Here is a 15309-nt window from a genome sequence, read left to right as displayed (position 1 = left end):
TTGATGCACTAGGAGCAGTCCCATCAACTTTAAGCATGTGCTTAAGTATTTTCTGAGTAAGAGCCTAAATCAGACACCCAAGTAGTCATAAGGCTTTTTAAAATTACCCCTAGAAGTACCTTCTCTGATAACCCTTGCTGCTGTAAACTTCCTATGTATGTTGTATACAAGATGCTCATGTGAAGACATTTTCAACAAAAATAAAATGATGAAGTATTTTGGCAGAAATGTGAACATTTTATTTAACAGCTACCAATTCCTTCTGCCCACTAGACAAAAAGAGATACCAGATTTCTTGTGTATACATAGTACTATTTTGTTTTTATAACTCCAAGTATTCAAAAATTTCATACATTAAGTCTGCTGCCTCTAATGTAGAGGAGAAAGGAAGCAAATTTAGTACAATGACCTTCACTCTGCTTTAAATTACCCATCCATAATAAACATTTATTCAAACATGACTATATAGACCTTCACTAAGCAAGCAAATTAAACATGTGACTAATTTAAGCGAGGCACCATCTTAAGTACCTTCCTGAGTCATGGCCGTAAATGGTACAACTTCGCCAGTTTTACCACTATTGAGCCTACATGAGTTAAAAAGGGACACTGTCAAAGGGACTGCTGCTTAGTCCAAAATATGTCCAGCTTTTCCTATACCTGTTGACAGAGTTCCTGTAACTCATCTTATGCAAAACTCTACGTTTTCCACAAAGAAATACTTCAATTATAATTTTGTAGTGATTATTGCAATAAGGAAACAATTCAAAAGGAACCCTACAACAAATAAATTGGAAAAAAAATAGTCAGTTTTAAGCATTATACCAGTTATAACAAAGTAAATAAAAAATAAAAGAGCAACAAATGATTAGATATACCATATTAACTGAACAGTAAAAAGAGGTGATAGGCAATACATCCATACTGAATTCCCAAAACTGATACCGCTATAATTTAACATGTCGTTTGAAAGTTATCTGAACTGTAAATAATTATTATATGGCCTTCAGTTATATACATGCAGCTCCTATTAAAAATTAGTGGGATTTTTTTTTTTTAGCATAACCTATGGTTGAATTTGACCCCCTGATAAATAGAAGATTAGAAACAGATTTGCATTTTTAAGCATTGTTCTTGAAGAACTCCTTATATTTACAAATCCATGGAGGTATGAATACATTACCAGGCATTTTTAAAGGGGGGGGGGGAAAAGGAGACCAATTTATAAATCATCAATAAATTAACATGATATAAAAAAAGCCACGATTTATACCAAGAGATATAGATACAAACTATAGTTTTTCCAGCAATTACATTCATATACTGAAAATTTTAAGTGGTGACACATCTCCTTTCAGTGATCCCACACGAATATTCACAATAAGAAAGTGCAGCCTTTGGAGAAAAACAGTTTCCGCAACAGAACTGTCTCAAAAGTTCCAGTTACCAGCAAATTTAGCCTCCTGTTCAGAAAGCACTGGAAAACATGATTAATTTTAAGCATGTAAGTAGACCCAGTGACATCAGCTTTACAATATAAGGCACAATCCTGAAATCAATAGGACTACCCACATACTTAAAATTAAGCATGTACCTAAGCGCTTTGCTGGACTAAGGCCATAGTGCCAGATTTGCAAGAGGTGCAAAGCATCAATCCCCAATAACGTTCAATAGGAGTCAAGAGTGACCAATACCTTGCAGGAGGTGTACAATACCAAATTGGATTAGGCCCAAATACTGTAAAATGAGTAGACTCCACAGAAAGCATTATTTCATGGTCTGGTGGATTAGCAAAAAATAAATTTTGTGCTCACCCATCTGACATCATAAGCCATGCATGAGATTTTAGTGGATTCAGCCAAAAGTAACAAAAAGTCTGTATTAATCACGCAATATTTTTATACCATTACAATAAAAACTTTTTTAACTGGCATGGTAGGGAAATGGAGGGTGCTGGTAAATTAAAAATGCCAGTTAACTCAGAGGTAGGGGTTTGGAGTGCTGGGGAATGGCTGTGGGGCAGGGGCGTAAGAGGGGCTGCAGAGCACGGACTCAGAAGGGGAGTTTGGGTCCGGGGGTGGGGGGGGGGGAGGGCTTAGGGCTGGGGCACGGGAGGGACTCGAGGTGCTGGACGCGGGTGCTCACCTCCCTGATGCTCCTGGTGGAGGTGCAGCCAGATGGCTCTGCAAGCAGGCACGCTGCCTCTGTCTGCAGGCGCTGCCCCCCCCCCGGCCACAGCTCCCTCTGGCTGTGGTTCCCAGCCAATGGGCTGAGAGCTGCGGAGTCAATGGTCAGGGACGGGGACGGAGGTAGTGTGCCTGCAGAGCCGTCTGGCCACGCCTCCGCCAGCAACAGCAGAGATGGGGAGCTGCTTAGGGGGAGCTGCCAGAAGTGAGCACCCCCTCCCTCCATCCAGCACCATGAGCCCTTCCCGGACCCCAATCCCCCTCCTGGACCCAAACTCTCTCCCAGAGCATGCCCCGCAGCCCCTCCCACACCCCATCCCCCTGCCAGCCCCACACCAACCACACTATCCACCAGACTTTCAGTGCAGATCAGAAATGCCGGTTTATAGAGCTTGCTGGTTGGTGGGGTGCTAGATAAAAAAGCTTTTATTGTATTAACTCATTTTACAGTATTTTAGGCACTACTTATAGTATGAGAAAGCAGCAGTTATGATTTTGTGAATCAGTTCTAATAAGCACAAGTTTGTGCATATGCTGGAAGAGATATGGTTGTAAGACAAAATAAGCTCACTCTAGTAGCAGGTTAAAAACAAAACAAACCCCACAGGACTGCTTTTCTATTGCTTTACACCTTGTGCAGTCACTAAAAGCCCACTCTAATGCTTAAACAACATTGGAACAGGCTCTTTCAGAATAGCAGCATTTTATACCCAGGTGGCAAAGTCATGAAGAAGAGATTTCCAACTCCAAATTTCCTTCTCTTTATGAACTAAAATTTTGTTAGTAAGAAAGAGGATCTCTTTCACCATTTATGCCACTGATGTTTTGCACTTCACTCAGCTTGGACAGTCAATATAGAATAACCGGTTTTTACTTTGTGGTTCTCATGCCGTAACACAACGCTGCAATTTTGTTTCACAAACACACACAAAAACCTTTTCATTATGCTTATATGTCTGAAAGCATTTATATTAATAATTATATTAAAATTAAACCAATATAGGGACCTGAACTTGTTGACAACACCCTTCTAACTCTGTGGAAACGTCAAACAAATGCAAGCCATTGTGCAAAGTAAAGGCAGACTTTATCCTGTTGGGGCAGGGGGTGGAATTGGGTTTTTCCTCATTAGTTCTTCAGATCATTTAGCTTTCTTTCCTGTGAATTCACTTTTTCCATTAGCAGGAATATGTGTTCTGCAAACTCCCGAATGGCACCACGGCCACCATTACTTTTACAAATATAGCCAGCAGCCTTCTGAGCAGTGGCACAAGCATCTGCAGGAACACCACTCATGCCAGCTTTCTTTAAGCAGTCCACATCGGATTCTTCGTTTCCTATCAAAGGGGGAATTTAGATATGTTGAAGTGAGATAACTAAGCATTTTCTCTTGAATGTGATGAATTGCAACTTGGTTAATAAATTTAAAAAATAATTTTTATTTTTACAGCATTTTTCACCCGAGGATATCAAAAGCACTTCACAAACTGGAATCAATCAACCCTTACAAAACCTAAATGAGAGATGTAAAATTTACAGGTAGTGGCTACAAGACGAGAAAAATATTAATGGCCAGATCTTGCAGATACTTAAGATCATGCATAACTTTATACACAAGAGTAGTGCCTTTAAAGTATATGGAACTATTCAAGCACTCGTTTAGCTTTACACAAGTGTTTGGAGGATTGGGCTCTTAACTGTTAATTGAAAAACCCTTTGCACAGTAGAATCAGAGCTTTCAGCAATTTGGTTATTAATCTTTCCTATTAAACTAAGGGCAAAGTGCTTTGAAGATAAGCCATACTATGTATTATTTAACTGGATCTGTGTATGTTGCATGAAGTTTCATTATAAAAAAAAGAAACTAACCTAAGTAAGCCACTTCTTTCCAGGATAAACTCATTTTATTAATCCAGTCTTCCACAACTCGTAGTTTGTGTGTCACACTCACTATCACCTCACAATCCAATTTCATAGCAGAAATAGTCTTGGAACATCTTTCAGAGATTAGCCATACCTATAAAATCAAGTCAAATTAGAATAAACTCCATATATAGACACAAAGTGACTTTTGAATGATCATACTGGAAATTGCTTTTAGAAAATCTCTGATAAAGGCACTAGCATTCCATAGCTGAAGTATCTCTTTTGGACTCAGAACAGAGCTGATTAGGATGCAAGAACACATTATTGACCTTGCATTTCTAGTCATTAAGGAAGAGTGATTTATCCATACATAGGTTTCCTTCCAATTCTCAAAACACAAATTCTCATTTCTCTCTTTAAACACAACACATGCCACCATTGTTAAATGAAATATTGGTTGTCACAATCGTGGTGTGCTGGCTATCAAATGCCCGAAGGTCTCAACAGCTAATCTAAACCACACAGGGCAATACAAATATCTTTCCACAATATTTGTACACATGTATTTGAAATATTTTCCATGATTTCTCCGTCTAGTAATATTCTTGTGATTTGCACTCAGGGCTCTGGAGTTTCAGCAAAATTCTAAAAGAAAGAGCTACATAAACACTGAAAGTAAATGTTGGAAGTACACTTTGTATTTGAAAGCTAGGAACAAAGCATTTTGTAGGGTAAAACAAAAGTTAAAACTACTTACGTGTGTTTTTGTTTAAAAAAAAAAAATGTATAGGCAAAATTCTCCTCTCCAGTCTGTGCTGCAAGTGATCAGTGAATACTCTGCACTCATCATTTTAAATTTAGAATCAATGGGAGTTGTGCGCAGAGCAAGATACCATATGTCCGTGGTATACACTGAGGTGCAGAACAAAACTCACAGCCCCAGGGGTTTTGTGACATCTTTGGACCCCCTCACAATTCCCAATACTAGGATACAGAAATGGACTCAGACATACTTTGGCAGCCCAAGACAAGCAATCTATAGGCAACAGTGATTCACAGAATCACTATAGCAGCAACTACTAGGTCTCTGCCCCGCCCCATCCCACCCCACCCCTACCTTTGTTGTGTCCCCCCAAGAGCTGCAACAGGGGCCTCATAAAACAGCATGCAGATATCTTACTTAGTTCCTGCACTGGGAAGTTCTCCCTGGCTGAATCAATCAGGCAGTACAGTAAATGTAAGTTTGTCTTATAGGACTGATCCTGCACCAACTAAAGATCTTACACACGTGTAAGATCTTCACTAAGGCAGAATTTAATGATTAAGGAAAGCAACTTAAAACAATGTGGTTTTAGTTTTTTCGCTTGTCTTGAACTCTTAGGACTTCTGAGATGAAGGATGGATGATCTTGTGGTTAAAAGCACTAGATCAGAACTCCAATGATCTGTGCTTAATTTCCTCTCTCTATACACTTCTTGTATAACCTTGGGCAAGTCAGTTAATCTTGTGTCTCAACTCCCCATCTATCACAAGGGGATAATAATGCTTCTGTGGGCTTTTGTGATGGGCTTCAGAGGGCTTTTGTGATGACAAATTCATTAAGGTTCATGAGGAACTTCGATACTATGGTGAGTAGGAGCCACACAACTACTGAGATAAAGGACTACTGCTCAGCATGCGCTCCAGATCAGCAGCGCATGCAACATGAGTGGTGCCAACACAATATTATACAAATTCCTTCCCCGCGTCTTGGGAAAACTAGCGCAAATGCCAACACAAGTGTGAGTGAGATCTAGAAACTTGTCATAACCACACAAGAACTAGAGATCCTATGGTTACCACCATCCGAGTATATTGTGGTGCTCAGATGGCTTAATCAAAATTGTTCTCAAAAGTGCCCTGCCCCACCTCCATTTTAATTTTTAAAAGTTCACGGTGTGGAAGTTAAACAAGGAACAAAAAGGATGCTTACCTGAACTCCTCTTTTCTTTAATAAGGAAATCCCAACAGCATCTCTAACATCATAAGAGATGATTTCTTTTTGATCTTCTGACAAATAAATGTGACCATTGGTGAGACACCCATCAATGTTGCAAACCAGTAGCTTCACTTCCTTTAGCGGCTCTTTTCCAAAATATCCATATCTAGACAAAGAAGCTATCATTTCAGGATGGAACTCTTTGGCATTACATTTAAAATAATTAAAATAAAAAGTAACCCATTAATGCAAAGCAAAGGATCTTGGTTTGTGATTCTTGGTTATTTTCACAAGAAGAAAGACTCCCTGGTGTCTTAGTTTTCACAATATACCCCCAAAGATAAATGCAGAATAAATGAATCTGTATTTCTCAAAACCTGAAAAAACAAAAACTTACTAACAAACACAGCTCTGTGGCGAAAGACAAGTTGCCCATGTTGTCCATTTTAATTTTTTTTTTAAAATAGCAACCGTTTTATTTTCTTTAGAACAGCGAGTTATGTTTTATAGCACTTATTTTAAGAAAAAAAAATGTGGAAAAAGGGGTCACAGATACAATGACCAAAGTATTACTTAACCTTTACATTACAGTAGTGTCTGCGGTGCCTAATCCTAATGTAGGCCCTGTTTTAGAAACACAGAAGTAGGCATGGTGTCTGCATGCAGATCTTACACAAAGCCCTGGACAGAGTCTGAGTGGGACATACTAAAGAAGTGCTATGTTAAGATGGGGTTTTTGAATCACCTACCCCCAGGCTGAAAGCGCAGAACCGAGAACAAGGCCAATTCAGCTGATCTCAACAGCCTTAGGAGTTGGTGCAGGGATAGGGAGAAAAATAGTTACTCAAATGTCTTTGACCTAAGCTGTTTCTTTAAACAAACATCAACACTGAAAAAAAACAGATCGATCAAATTTTGGTCATACTAACCCTTAAAGGCTGATATTCAAGATCAACGAACAAAATGCATCACAATTATAATAAATAATACTGAACTTTCAAAACCTTCCTTTTTACCTCAGCACTCTTTGCTCTGCAATAGGCCAATCGATGTCTATGTCTATATCCACGCTGCGTTCAGCACGCATTTCATAGTAGATCACTTTTCCACCCTAAACAAATTTGATTTCAGTTGTATTATTCCCCGTACTTCATATCAGTAGCTAACACAAGAGCAACTTAAAGACAGAAGTGTGTAGCCTTCAGGACTAAATGAAGAGGACTAAATATTTGTAACTCCATATACAGTAGCGATCAACTTACTTAGCTGGAAAAAACAAACATTTGTTAATACTACTTTCCACTTGCACAGTGCTTTTCATCCTAGACTTTTACAAACTCATTTTTGTAAAGCACTTTATTACTCTTATTTTACAGCCAAGGAAACAGACAAAAAGATTTTCATCACTAAACCATACGGACTTCACTACGTCATATAGTGGGAAAAGAGACCGCGGCACAGTTAGCTCTGACTCAGTACAACTAGTTACTGGTAAGACAGGCTCTCTTATCTCAGGATTTCTGGATCTCTTACAGCATGGTGGGCAAGTCACTTAGTCTTTTGTGCCTCAGTTTCCCCATCTGTAAAATGGAGTTCAGACTACTGACCTCTCAGAGAGTTGTTATGAGAAATACTTAATGTTTGTAAATCATTTTGACTTCCTCTGATGGAAGGCACCCTCGAGAAGTAGCAAGTTATTAATATTAAGTGAAAAAAAGTCACTGATTTTTCTGTTGCACTATTCAGCACAAGGCTCTAAAAGGCTTTTCACTTTACTGCAGAGTACATTTCCAGTTTAGTACATAGGAACCATGCCCTGAATAATAGTTGCTGTGTACAACTCTGATGGGCAGACTGGACACTGCACCTTAGCATCGAAGAATCAAGATAAAAAAAAAGGATTTCATTTTCAGCTTCAGAAAGACCAGCTCTTAGTGGAAAATCTCAGATAATGCCAAAATATTATTGTAGAAAGTGGATGCTGACAATAAGTAGGCTCAACTATCTCTTTAGTAAGAAGCCAAAGAGCTATTATGTTTAATTGCTTCCTCTGCAGCTAACATGATAATAGTGCAACACTGAATGAAGTTGGCTGCAAGACAAAACTTACACAGCATGGCTAACAGTCTCAGCTGGGACAACCTTCTGTGCAAGGGGAGCCAATTACAGCTACTTCATCCAAGAGCCAGGTCTACACTAGCCTTGGAGCTTTACTAATGTGTGTTAGTTGGCTGTAAGCTCCAAGAGTGTGGGACTGACTACAGCACACCCCTTCCCGGATACATCACTTATGTTGCAGGCTACAGAAGAGTGGTGTGTAGGAGTCAGATACACCAGTTCTGCACCATCTGGTAACTAACTCACTTCAAAGGATCCCCCCAGCACGGGAGACTCATCTGCTTTCCGTTCCAAATGAAGTGGAACACAACTCAGGACTGAGTCCTGTAAGTTTTTAGAAATATTTTGCATTTCTAAAACTAAAGGATTCAAAGCACTCTGCAAAGTTAGTCAATTAAGCCTTGTGAGATAAGCATTATCTTCATTTTACCAATGGGGAAACTGAGGTAGAGAGATTAAGTACTTGCTAAAAGTCACAAGGAAGTTGGTAATATAGCCACAGCCCTCTTTATCTACATGCCACATTGGGGGCTTGAGCCTAAAATTCTTACTTAAGTAAGCAATTCCACTGAAGTCAATGCATAAGGAATACTCAGTTGAATTAAGAGTCATAGAACCGAATCCTGGAGTTCCAATAGGAATTCTAATACTGCACTTTTATAGGCCTAAGGATACACATTCTTCTTGTGCAAATTCTTTAAGAAAGCTATATCATAAGAACTGTACCTACTAGTGCCAGAGGGTTAAACAGTAGTTAAGGGTTACATATAATAAGTTACAACACACCTGGTTTCAACCCTTTCTGCCTGGCATCTGCTTCTTCCCCCCCTTAACTTACTATAGCCAATTACATGCATCACAACTGCCAGTGTCAAAGGGCTTTGAGTTCCATAATGAAAGAGTAAAAGAAGTATTACTCTAAAAAGCCCTGCAAAATAGAAGCACTAACTTGTAAGCAGCCTCCTTCAATCAAGTGCTTTTTAGCGAAGTAAAATGACCCATTTTCACACAGTTCTCCATCCCAATCCTGACGCCGGGGCCGCTTTGCTGGATTCAGGTTTTGGGGCGTTGTCACTTTGTTAACTGTAAACAAAATCATGACAAAATGAAAAAATAAAAGCTTATGTTTAGGGTCACTTTCTTGTTTAAATAACTTGCTGCTGGGAAATTAAGGGTACAAAATAGTCACTAGCTACTTAGTGATCCCTGTTTCAATAAGGGTAGGTATGTAAGAATCATTGAACTGTTGTCCCTCTCGGTAACTTTGGATCCCAAGGTGTAGGAATGTCCTATATTTCTTGTACAGAAAACTGAAAGATCCCCATTCAAATTTGCAGAGAATACATCTATCTTAGAAGTCTTCAGACCTGCCCCATGGCCCTTCCCCTTCCCTCACCTCACCCTGTTAGAGCGTCCCTGCCTCTGTGAAAGAAAAATTGCTCTTCTCCTATTACCATTTCTAGTACCTTGTATGGAAAAATCCGAGTACTTTTTGCCTTTTTAGGGAAATTAAAAAAAAGGTCATTCATCTATGTATCTTAAAACAGTATTTTTTTCTTATATGTCTTCCACACATCCTCACGCCATGTTATTCCTTCTGTAATAATTCCTTGCACCACGTGGGGGGAGGAGGGGAGGACCGATAGTTTTAGGAGCACTCAGGACACTATCTTGGAGGGATGTTAAGTAATCTTGTCCCTCACTGAAGGCAATGAGAGTTGAGAGTGCTCAACATAGTACAGGACTGGCATCTCGAAAAAGAGACGACACATTAGATCTGAAAGCCTGAGAACATGTATTAAGCACACAAAGCTGACTGTATGATGATACCTGTACACGAAATGATAGTATTATGGCTCTTGTACAATAAAAGCTACAGCTAAATTTTCATTTTCAAAGCAATTTGCAAAATGTTACTCAAGAGTTCCTGTTCTGATAAATACTTTTCATTAATCATTTGTTTTATTCTAAGTAGGGCTGTCAATTAATCGCAGTTAACTCATGCGATTAACTCAAAAAAATGAATCGCGATTAAAAAAAATTAATTGTGATTAATCACGCTGTTAATAGAATACCAATTGAAATGTATTAAATCTTTTTGGATGTTTTTCTACATTTTCAAATATACCTATTTCAATTACAACATATAATACAAACTGTACAGTGCTCATTTTATATTATTTTCGATTATCATTCTTACAGTGAAAAGATTTGTAAACAAAAGAAATAGTATTTTTCAATTCACCTCATACAAGTACTGTAGTGCAATCTCTATCATGAAAGTGCAACTTACAAATGTAGTTTTTTTGGTTACATACTGCACTCAAGAACAAAACAATGTAAAACTTTACAGTCTACAAGTCCACTCAATCCTACTTCTTGTTCAGCCAATCGCCAGGAGAAGCAAGTGTGTTTACATTTATGGGAGATAATGCTGCTCGCTTCTTAATTACAATGCACCTGAAAGTGAGAACAGGCGTTCGCATGGCACTGTTGTAGCTGGCGTCACAAGATATTTACGTGCGAGATGTGCTAAAGATTTATATGCCTCTTCATGCTTTGGCCATCGTTCCAGAGGACATGCTTCCATGCTGATGATGCTCGTTAAAAAATAATGCGTTAATTAAATTTGTGACTGAACTCCTTGTGGGAGAAGAGTATGTCTCCTGCTCTGTTTTACTCACATTCTGCCATATATTTCATGGCACAGCAGACTCGGATGATGACCCAGCACGTTGTTCGTTTTAAGAACACTTCACTGCAAATTTGACAAAATGCAAAAAAATACCAATGTGAAATTTCTAAAGATAGCTACAGCACTTGGCCCAAGATTTAAGAATCTGAAGTGCCTCCCAAAATCTGAGAGGGACGGGATGTGGAGCATGCTTTCAGAACTCTTAAAAGAGCAACACACTGATGCGGCAACTACAGAACCCAAACCACCAAAAAAGAAAATCAACTTATTGCTGGTGGCATCTGACTAAGATGATGAAAATGAATATATGTCAGTACGCACAGCTTTTGATAATTTTCAAGCAGAACCCATCATCACCATGAACACGTCCTCTGGAATAGTGGTTAAAGTATCAAGGGACATATAAATCTTTAGCACATCTGGCACGTAAATATCTTGCCAGCTACAACAGTGCCATGCAAACACCTGTTCTCACTTTGAGGTGACACTGTAAACAAGCAGGCAGCATTATCTTCTGCAACTGTAAAGAAACTTGTTTGTCTGAGCAATTGGCTGACCAAGAAGTAAGACTGATTGGACTTGTAGGCTCTAAAGTTTTACATTGTTTTATTTTTGAATGCAGGTTTCTTTGTACATAATTCTACATTTGTAAGTTCAAATTTCATGATAAAGAGATTACACTGCCGTATTTGGATTAGGTGAATTAAAAAATACTCTTGTTTTTTACAGTGCAAATATTTGTAATAAAAAATATAAAGTGAGCACTGTTCACTTTGTATTCTGTGTTGTACTTGAAATCAATCTATTTGAAAATGTAGAAAACTGAAAAATATTTAAATAAATAACACAAGTTAGCATGTTAAGATAAAGACTATGGGGTAGCCTAGGGTTCCCTTGTTTTGTCAACTAAAACTACCACTACTTTGTCTTCACTACGATTTTACCTCATGTTAATTATCATGCGTTAGCCAACATGAGATAAGAACCTAATTTTTCTCCTAGTGAAGATGCAAGCCTTTGCTGTCTGATAGACATATAACATATTATCTGTGGGGGGACATAAACCAAGGGAGTTTTGACGGAGTAATTTTATGTTTAAATATGTTAGTGACACTTGTACTTTGAGCTTCAGGTCATCTCTAACAAACGAGGGAACATTAACAAAATATAAATGTGACTAACAGCTACATTAAAACATCACTAAAAAAAAGATAAAGCTATTTGTGTTCCTCTGATTATGAAATGTATGCTTTTGATGTCACTTCCAAGTATAATGAACATAAAGCTTGCTAGACTGTAAGCTTTATGAACCATGGTAATAATCAGGAACTTCAGAATATTACCTCCTTTTATCTCACTCCATCTAAACAGATGCCGTCTTACAACAGAGAATACACACTCAAAGCCGTCCTCTCGGATCATTTTTGCCACTTTAATAAGATCATCAGGATGTAAACAGGGAGATGTTGCCTGAATATTTCCTATAATATCAACCTCTAAAGAATGAAAAATAAAATACATAATGAGAAACTTTGTATGAAATATTCAATACGTATAAATAATAAAATACTTCCACTTGACTATTAACATTATTTACATACGCATACAATTCCAAAGAAATCCATGAGAGATACATAAGTTATATGGTTAAGTGATTCACTTTAGCCATTAAAAAAATTGTTGCTATAGCATTACTAATTAATATTTTTTTCTTAAAGACCCCCTTCCTCACTGATTTCAGTGGGAGTTAAGGGCATTCAGCACCCTGACACATTGGGACCTAAATCAATAGCAACAAATATACCCTTATGATGAAGAAGAAACTCTTTGATGGCATCCAAAGAAGTAGAAGAGTCTTGAGATACTTCAGAGCTTCTGCGATGGACTTGCGCACCAAACTGCTTTGCCACTTTCTCAATTTCATCGTGATCTGTGGAAACCCACACACTGTTGGCAGACAAAGACACACAGCGTGAATGATTAGAGAGAGAACACAAGAGAAGAATTAACACTAATCTCTAAATGCACTATATAACATTAATGGGCTGATTACTAGTCTTACTCATGACAGTAGAAATCTGATCACCAAATGAGACAAATGTTTAAATTGGATGTCTGCATCCCATTTCTAAATTGTCAGTGGAGCAACTACAATCATGGGAGTTAATGTCAATGCTGCTTTTTAGTAGATGCCTCATAAGAAAGCACTTAGCAAGATAAAACTCTTTGCTAGTTAAGCACTGATTGAATTAGATAGCCAAACTAATTACAAGCCTAGCCACTCTCACTGGTTCACATACAGTCACAGAAGTATTAGGCTTGGTTTTGAAGCACAAGGACATCAAAGTGAAGCCATCAAACTGTGACCACCTGTCACAGAATACCAAGAAATAGTTTGCCTCCAATTCTTTGGAGATGAAAAGTGATGGCCAATTTTTATTCTTGCTGTGAAGGCTAGTAACTGGTGTCCAAATGCTCACTAACCTATAAGAATCATCACATCTTAATAGTGCCTGCATCTGGAAAAAGAACTAGTTTAGGTATTTTGTGTTAGTAAAACTACAGCAGTCACCAGCAGGATAAGAAACTAGAAACCAACCAACCAAGTTAAATTAGATTAAAATCCATTTTCCACAAAAGCTGAGTGGTATTGTAATCTAACACTTTATGATGTCTGCGCTTCCATACCTGTAGGAAATGCATTATTTCAGAGTGTTCTAATTTGTTTGGCACATTGTAACAGTCTATTCAGATGAATCAATGTTGAATTTGAAATAGTTACATAGTTCAGAAGCTATGATGATGTTAATGCAATGATCATTCATATCTGTTTACATGAATTCAGTTATAAATTAGCTTATTCTGGAACTACAGTAAAACAAATGCAATAGGTTCAATCCAACCTGAGTGACTGCTAATCAAATGACAGCCACAGAGATTCTGGCACAATAAGCCCCAGTATAGCAAGATTATCATGAAGGATAAATATTTGCAAAAGGAGGGTTGGGTTAATTGTGTACTGTTGCAAAATGCAGGCATACGGAGTGTGAAACCACTGCCATCAGAATTAAAATTTAAAGAACCCCAAAATGTAACAAATCCAATAAAACTTGAGAGAAAAAAAAATAACCTTGTTTTGTCTTAGGGATACTAATATCTTTCTCACTGTACTACACACAATAAATGGTGCTCATCTTTTATAAGTTTTTCCATTCAATCATCAGTGTGTATATATATATATATATAAAAATAAAATAATGATGACAGCAGCTACAGGTCACAAATTACAACACTCGTGTGAGCCACTACACAGCAGTTAATATTAGTTTCCGGGTATCTCCACATGTTCTGGAATAAAATTATCTCAAACTAAACAGTTTAAAAAAACCCACAGCCCTTTACATTAAGCAAAGAGCTATTCCTCCTGTACATATTTACATTTCCCCTTCAAGTTATTTAAAGGGACCTGGAAAACGCATTCCATTTCTGTCTAACAGTTCTGTACCTCCTGTAGTTAAAAGATTAAATGGGTGTGTCTGTCCTGTTCATGAATGCAGCCAGCAAGAAGAAAATTAGCAGGCCACTATAATCATGGCGTATCTATAATCTCCACATTAGGCAGCATAAAATGCAGGATAAGAGCCAAGGCTCAGGGTACTTCCTGGTCAATGGGAGCTAACTCAGCTCCCCGGCACTCAGGTGCTGCAGAAGGGACAGGAGGCGGTGGCTTAATTTAAATTTGAAAATCGAAGTCTATTAATTAATGTAGAGTAATTGTAACCGTTAACATTAATATATTAATAACATTCAAAGTATATGAATATACAGTAGATTTAACAAGTAATATTACTATGTGAATCACAACACTCAAGAAGTAGATTATTTAGTTAACCTAAAACCAAGACACGTCGCTAATTAACCCCCCCTGAGGGGATGGGGCTGCAAAGGGGGGGGAGGGAGGAGGGGGCTCCCCGCGCATGCGCACCTCTGGAAGACCCCGGCGTCGATAGCCGCCCGCAGCACCCAGCCGATGAGCGGGACCCCGGCCAGGGGCTTGATGTTCTTCAGCGGGATCCCCTTGCTGCCGCCGCGCGCCAGCACCAACGCAGCCATGTGCGGGGGGCGCTGCGCGGCCTGGGCCGCCGGCCCGGGGCTGGCTGAAGCAGCGGCCGAATCCATCTTCCTCTGGGGAGCCTCGGCCCCGCCTCCCCCCACCCCCGGCTGCCACGCGTCAGCCCCTGCCCCCCGGGGCGGCCCCCACCGCCAGGAGCATGCCGGGAAATGTAGTTCTGGCGCTGTAGACTTCTGGGGGGGGAGGGGCAATTAAGCCTTGCAGAGGATGAGGGGGCGGGCTTGGTGCTCAGGGTAGGGTAGGGTTGGAGGACAAGGGGTGCCCTGTCCAGTACAGGGTGGAGGAAGGGAATACATCTCAGAAGAGTTCAAGGAAGAACAAACCCACAGGTTGA

General features: G+C 39.1%; 1 protein-coding gene across 1 annotated transcript; it reads right to left on the bottom strand.

The window, feature by feature from the left end:
* Window positions 1-2510: 2510 nt before the first annotated feature.
* On the bottom strand, window positions 2511-15053 carry CMAS (cytidine monophosphate N-acetylneuraminic acid synthetase). Its single transcript, XM_084633254.1, has 8 exons — window positions 14829-15053; window positions 12648-12790; window positions 12187-12339; window positions 9098-9231; window positions 7047-7141; window positions 6025-6196; window positions 4056-4203; window positions 2511-3523 (listed from the first exon to the last, which is right to left on the bottom strand). Exons 1-8 carry the CDS (start codon window positions 15020-15022, stop codon window positions 3315-3317), a joined length of 1248 nt encoding a protein of 415 aa, XP_084489380.1. The 5' UTR covers window positions 15023-15053; the 3' UTR covers window positions 2511-3314.
* Between the last annotated feature and the right edge of the window lie 256 nt (window positions 15054-15309).

The sequence above is a fragment of the Lepidochelys olivacea genome (assembly GCF_965140295.1).
Source record: "Lepidochelys olivacea isolate rLepOli2 genome assembly, chromosome: 1".
Taxonomy (NCBI): Eukaryota; Metazoa; Chordata; order Testudines; family Cheloniidae; genus Lepidochelys; species Lepidochelys olivacea.
Note: the sequence above shows the minus strand (reverse complement) of the source record. Positions and strands in the feature narration are given on the sequence as shown.

Coding starts and splice junctions, on each gene's coding strand:
- CMAS (XM_084633254.1), bottom strand. CDS start 15,022: ATGGATTCGGCCGCTGCTTCAGCCAGCCCCGGGCCGGCGGCCCAGGCC. Junction 12,340..12,647: donor GTTTCTTCTTCATCATAAGG/GTATATTTGTTG, acceptor TTCATTCTTTAG/AGGTTGATATTATAGGAAAT. Junction 6,197..7,046: donor GCAGAGCAAAGAGTGCTGAG/GTAAAAAGGAAG, acceptor TTCTTTGTCTAG/ATATGGATATTTTGGAAAAG.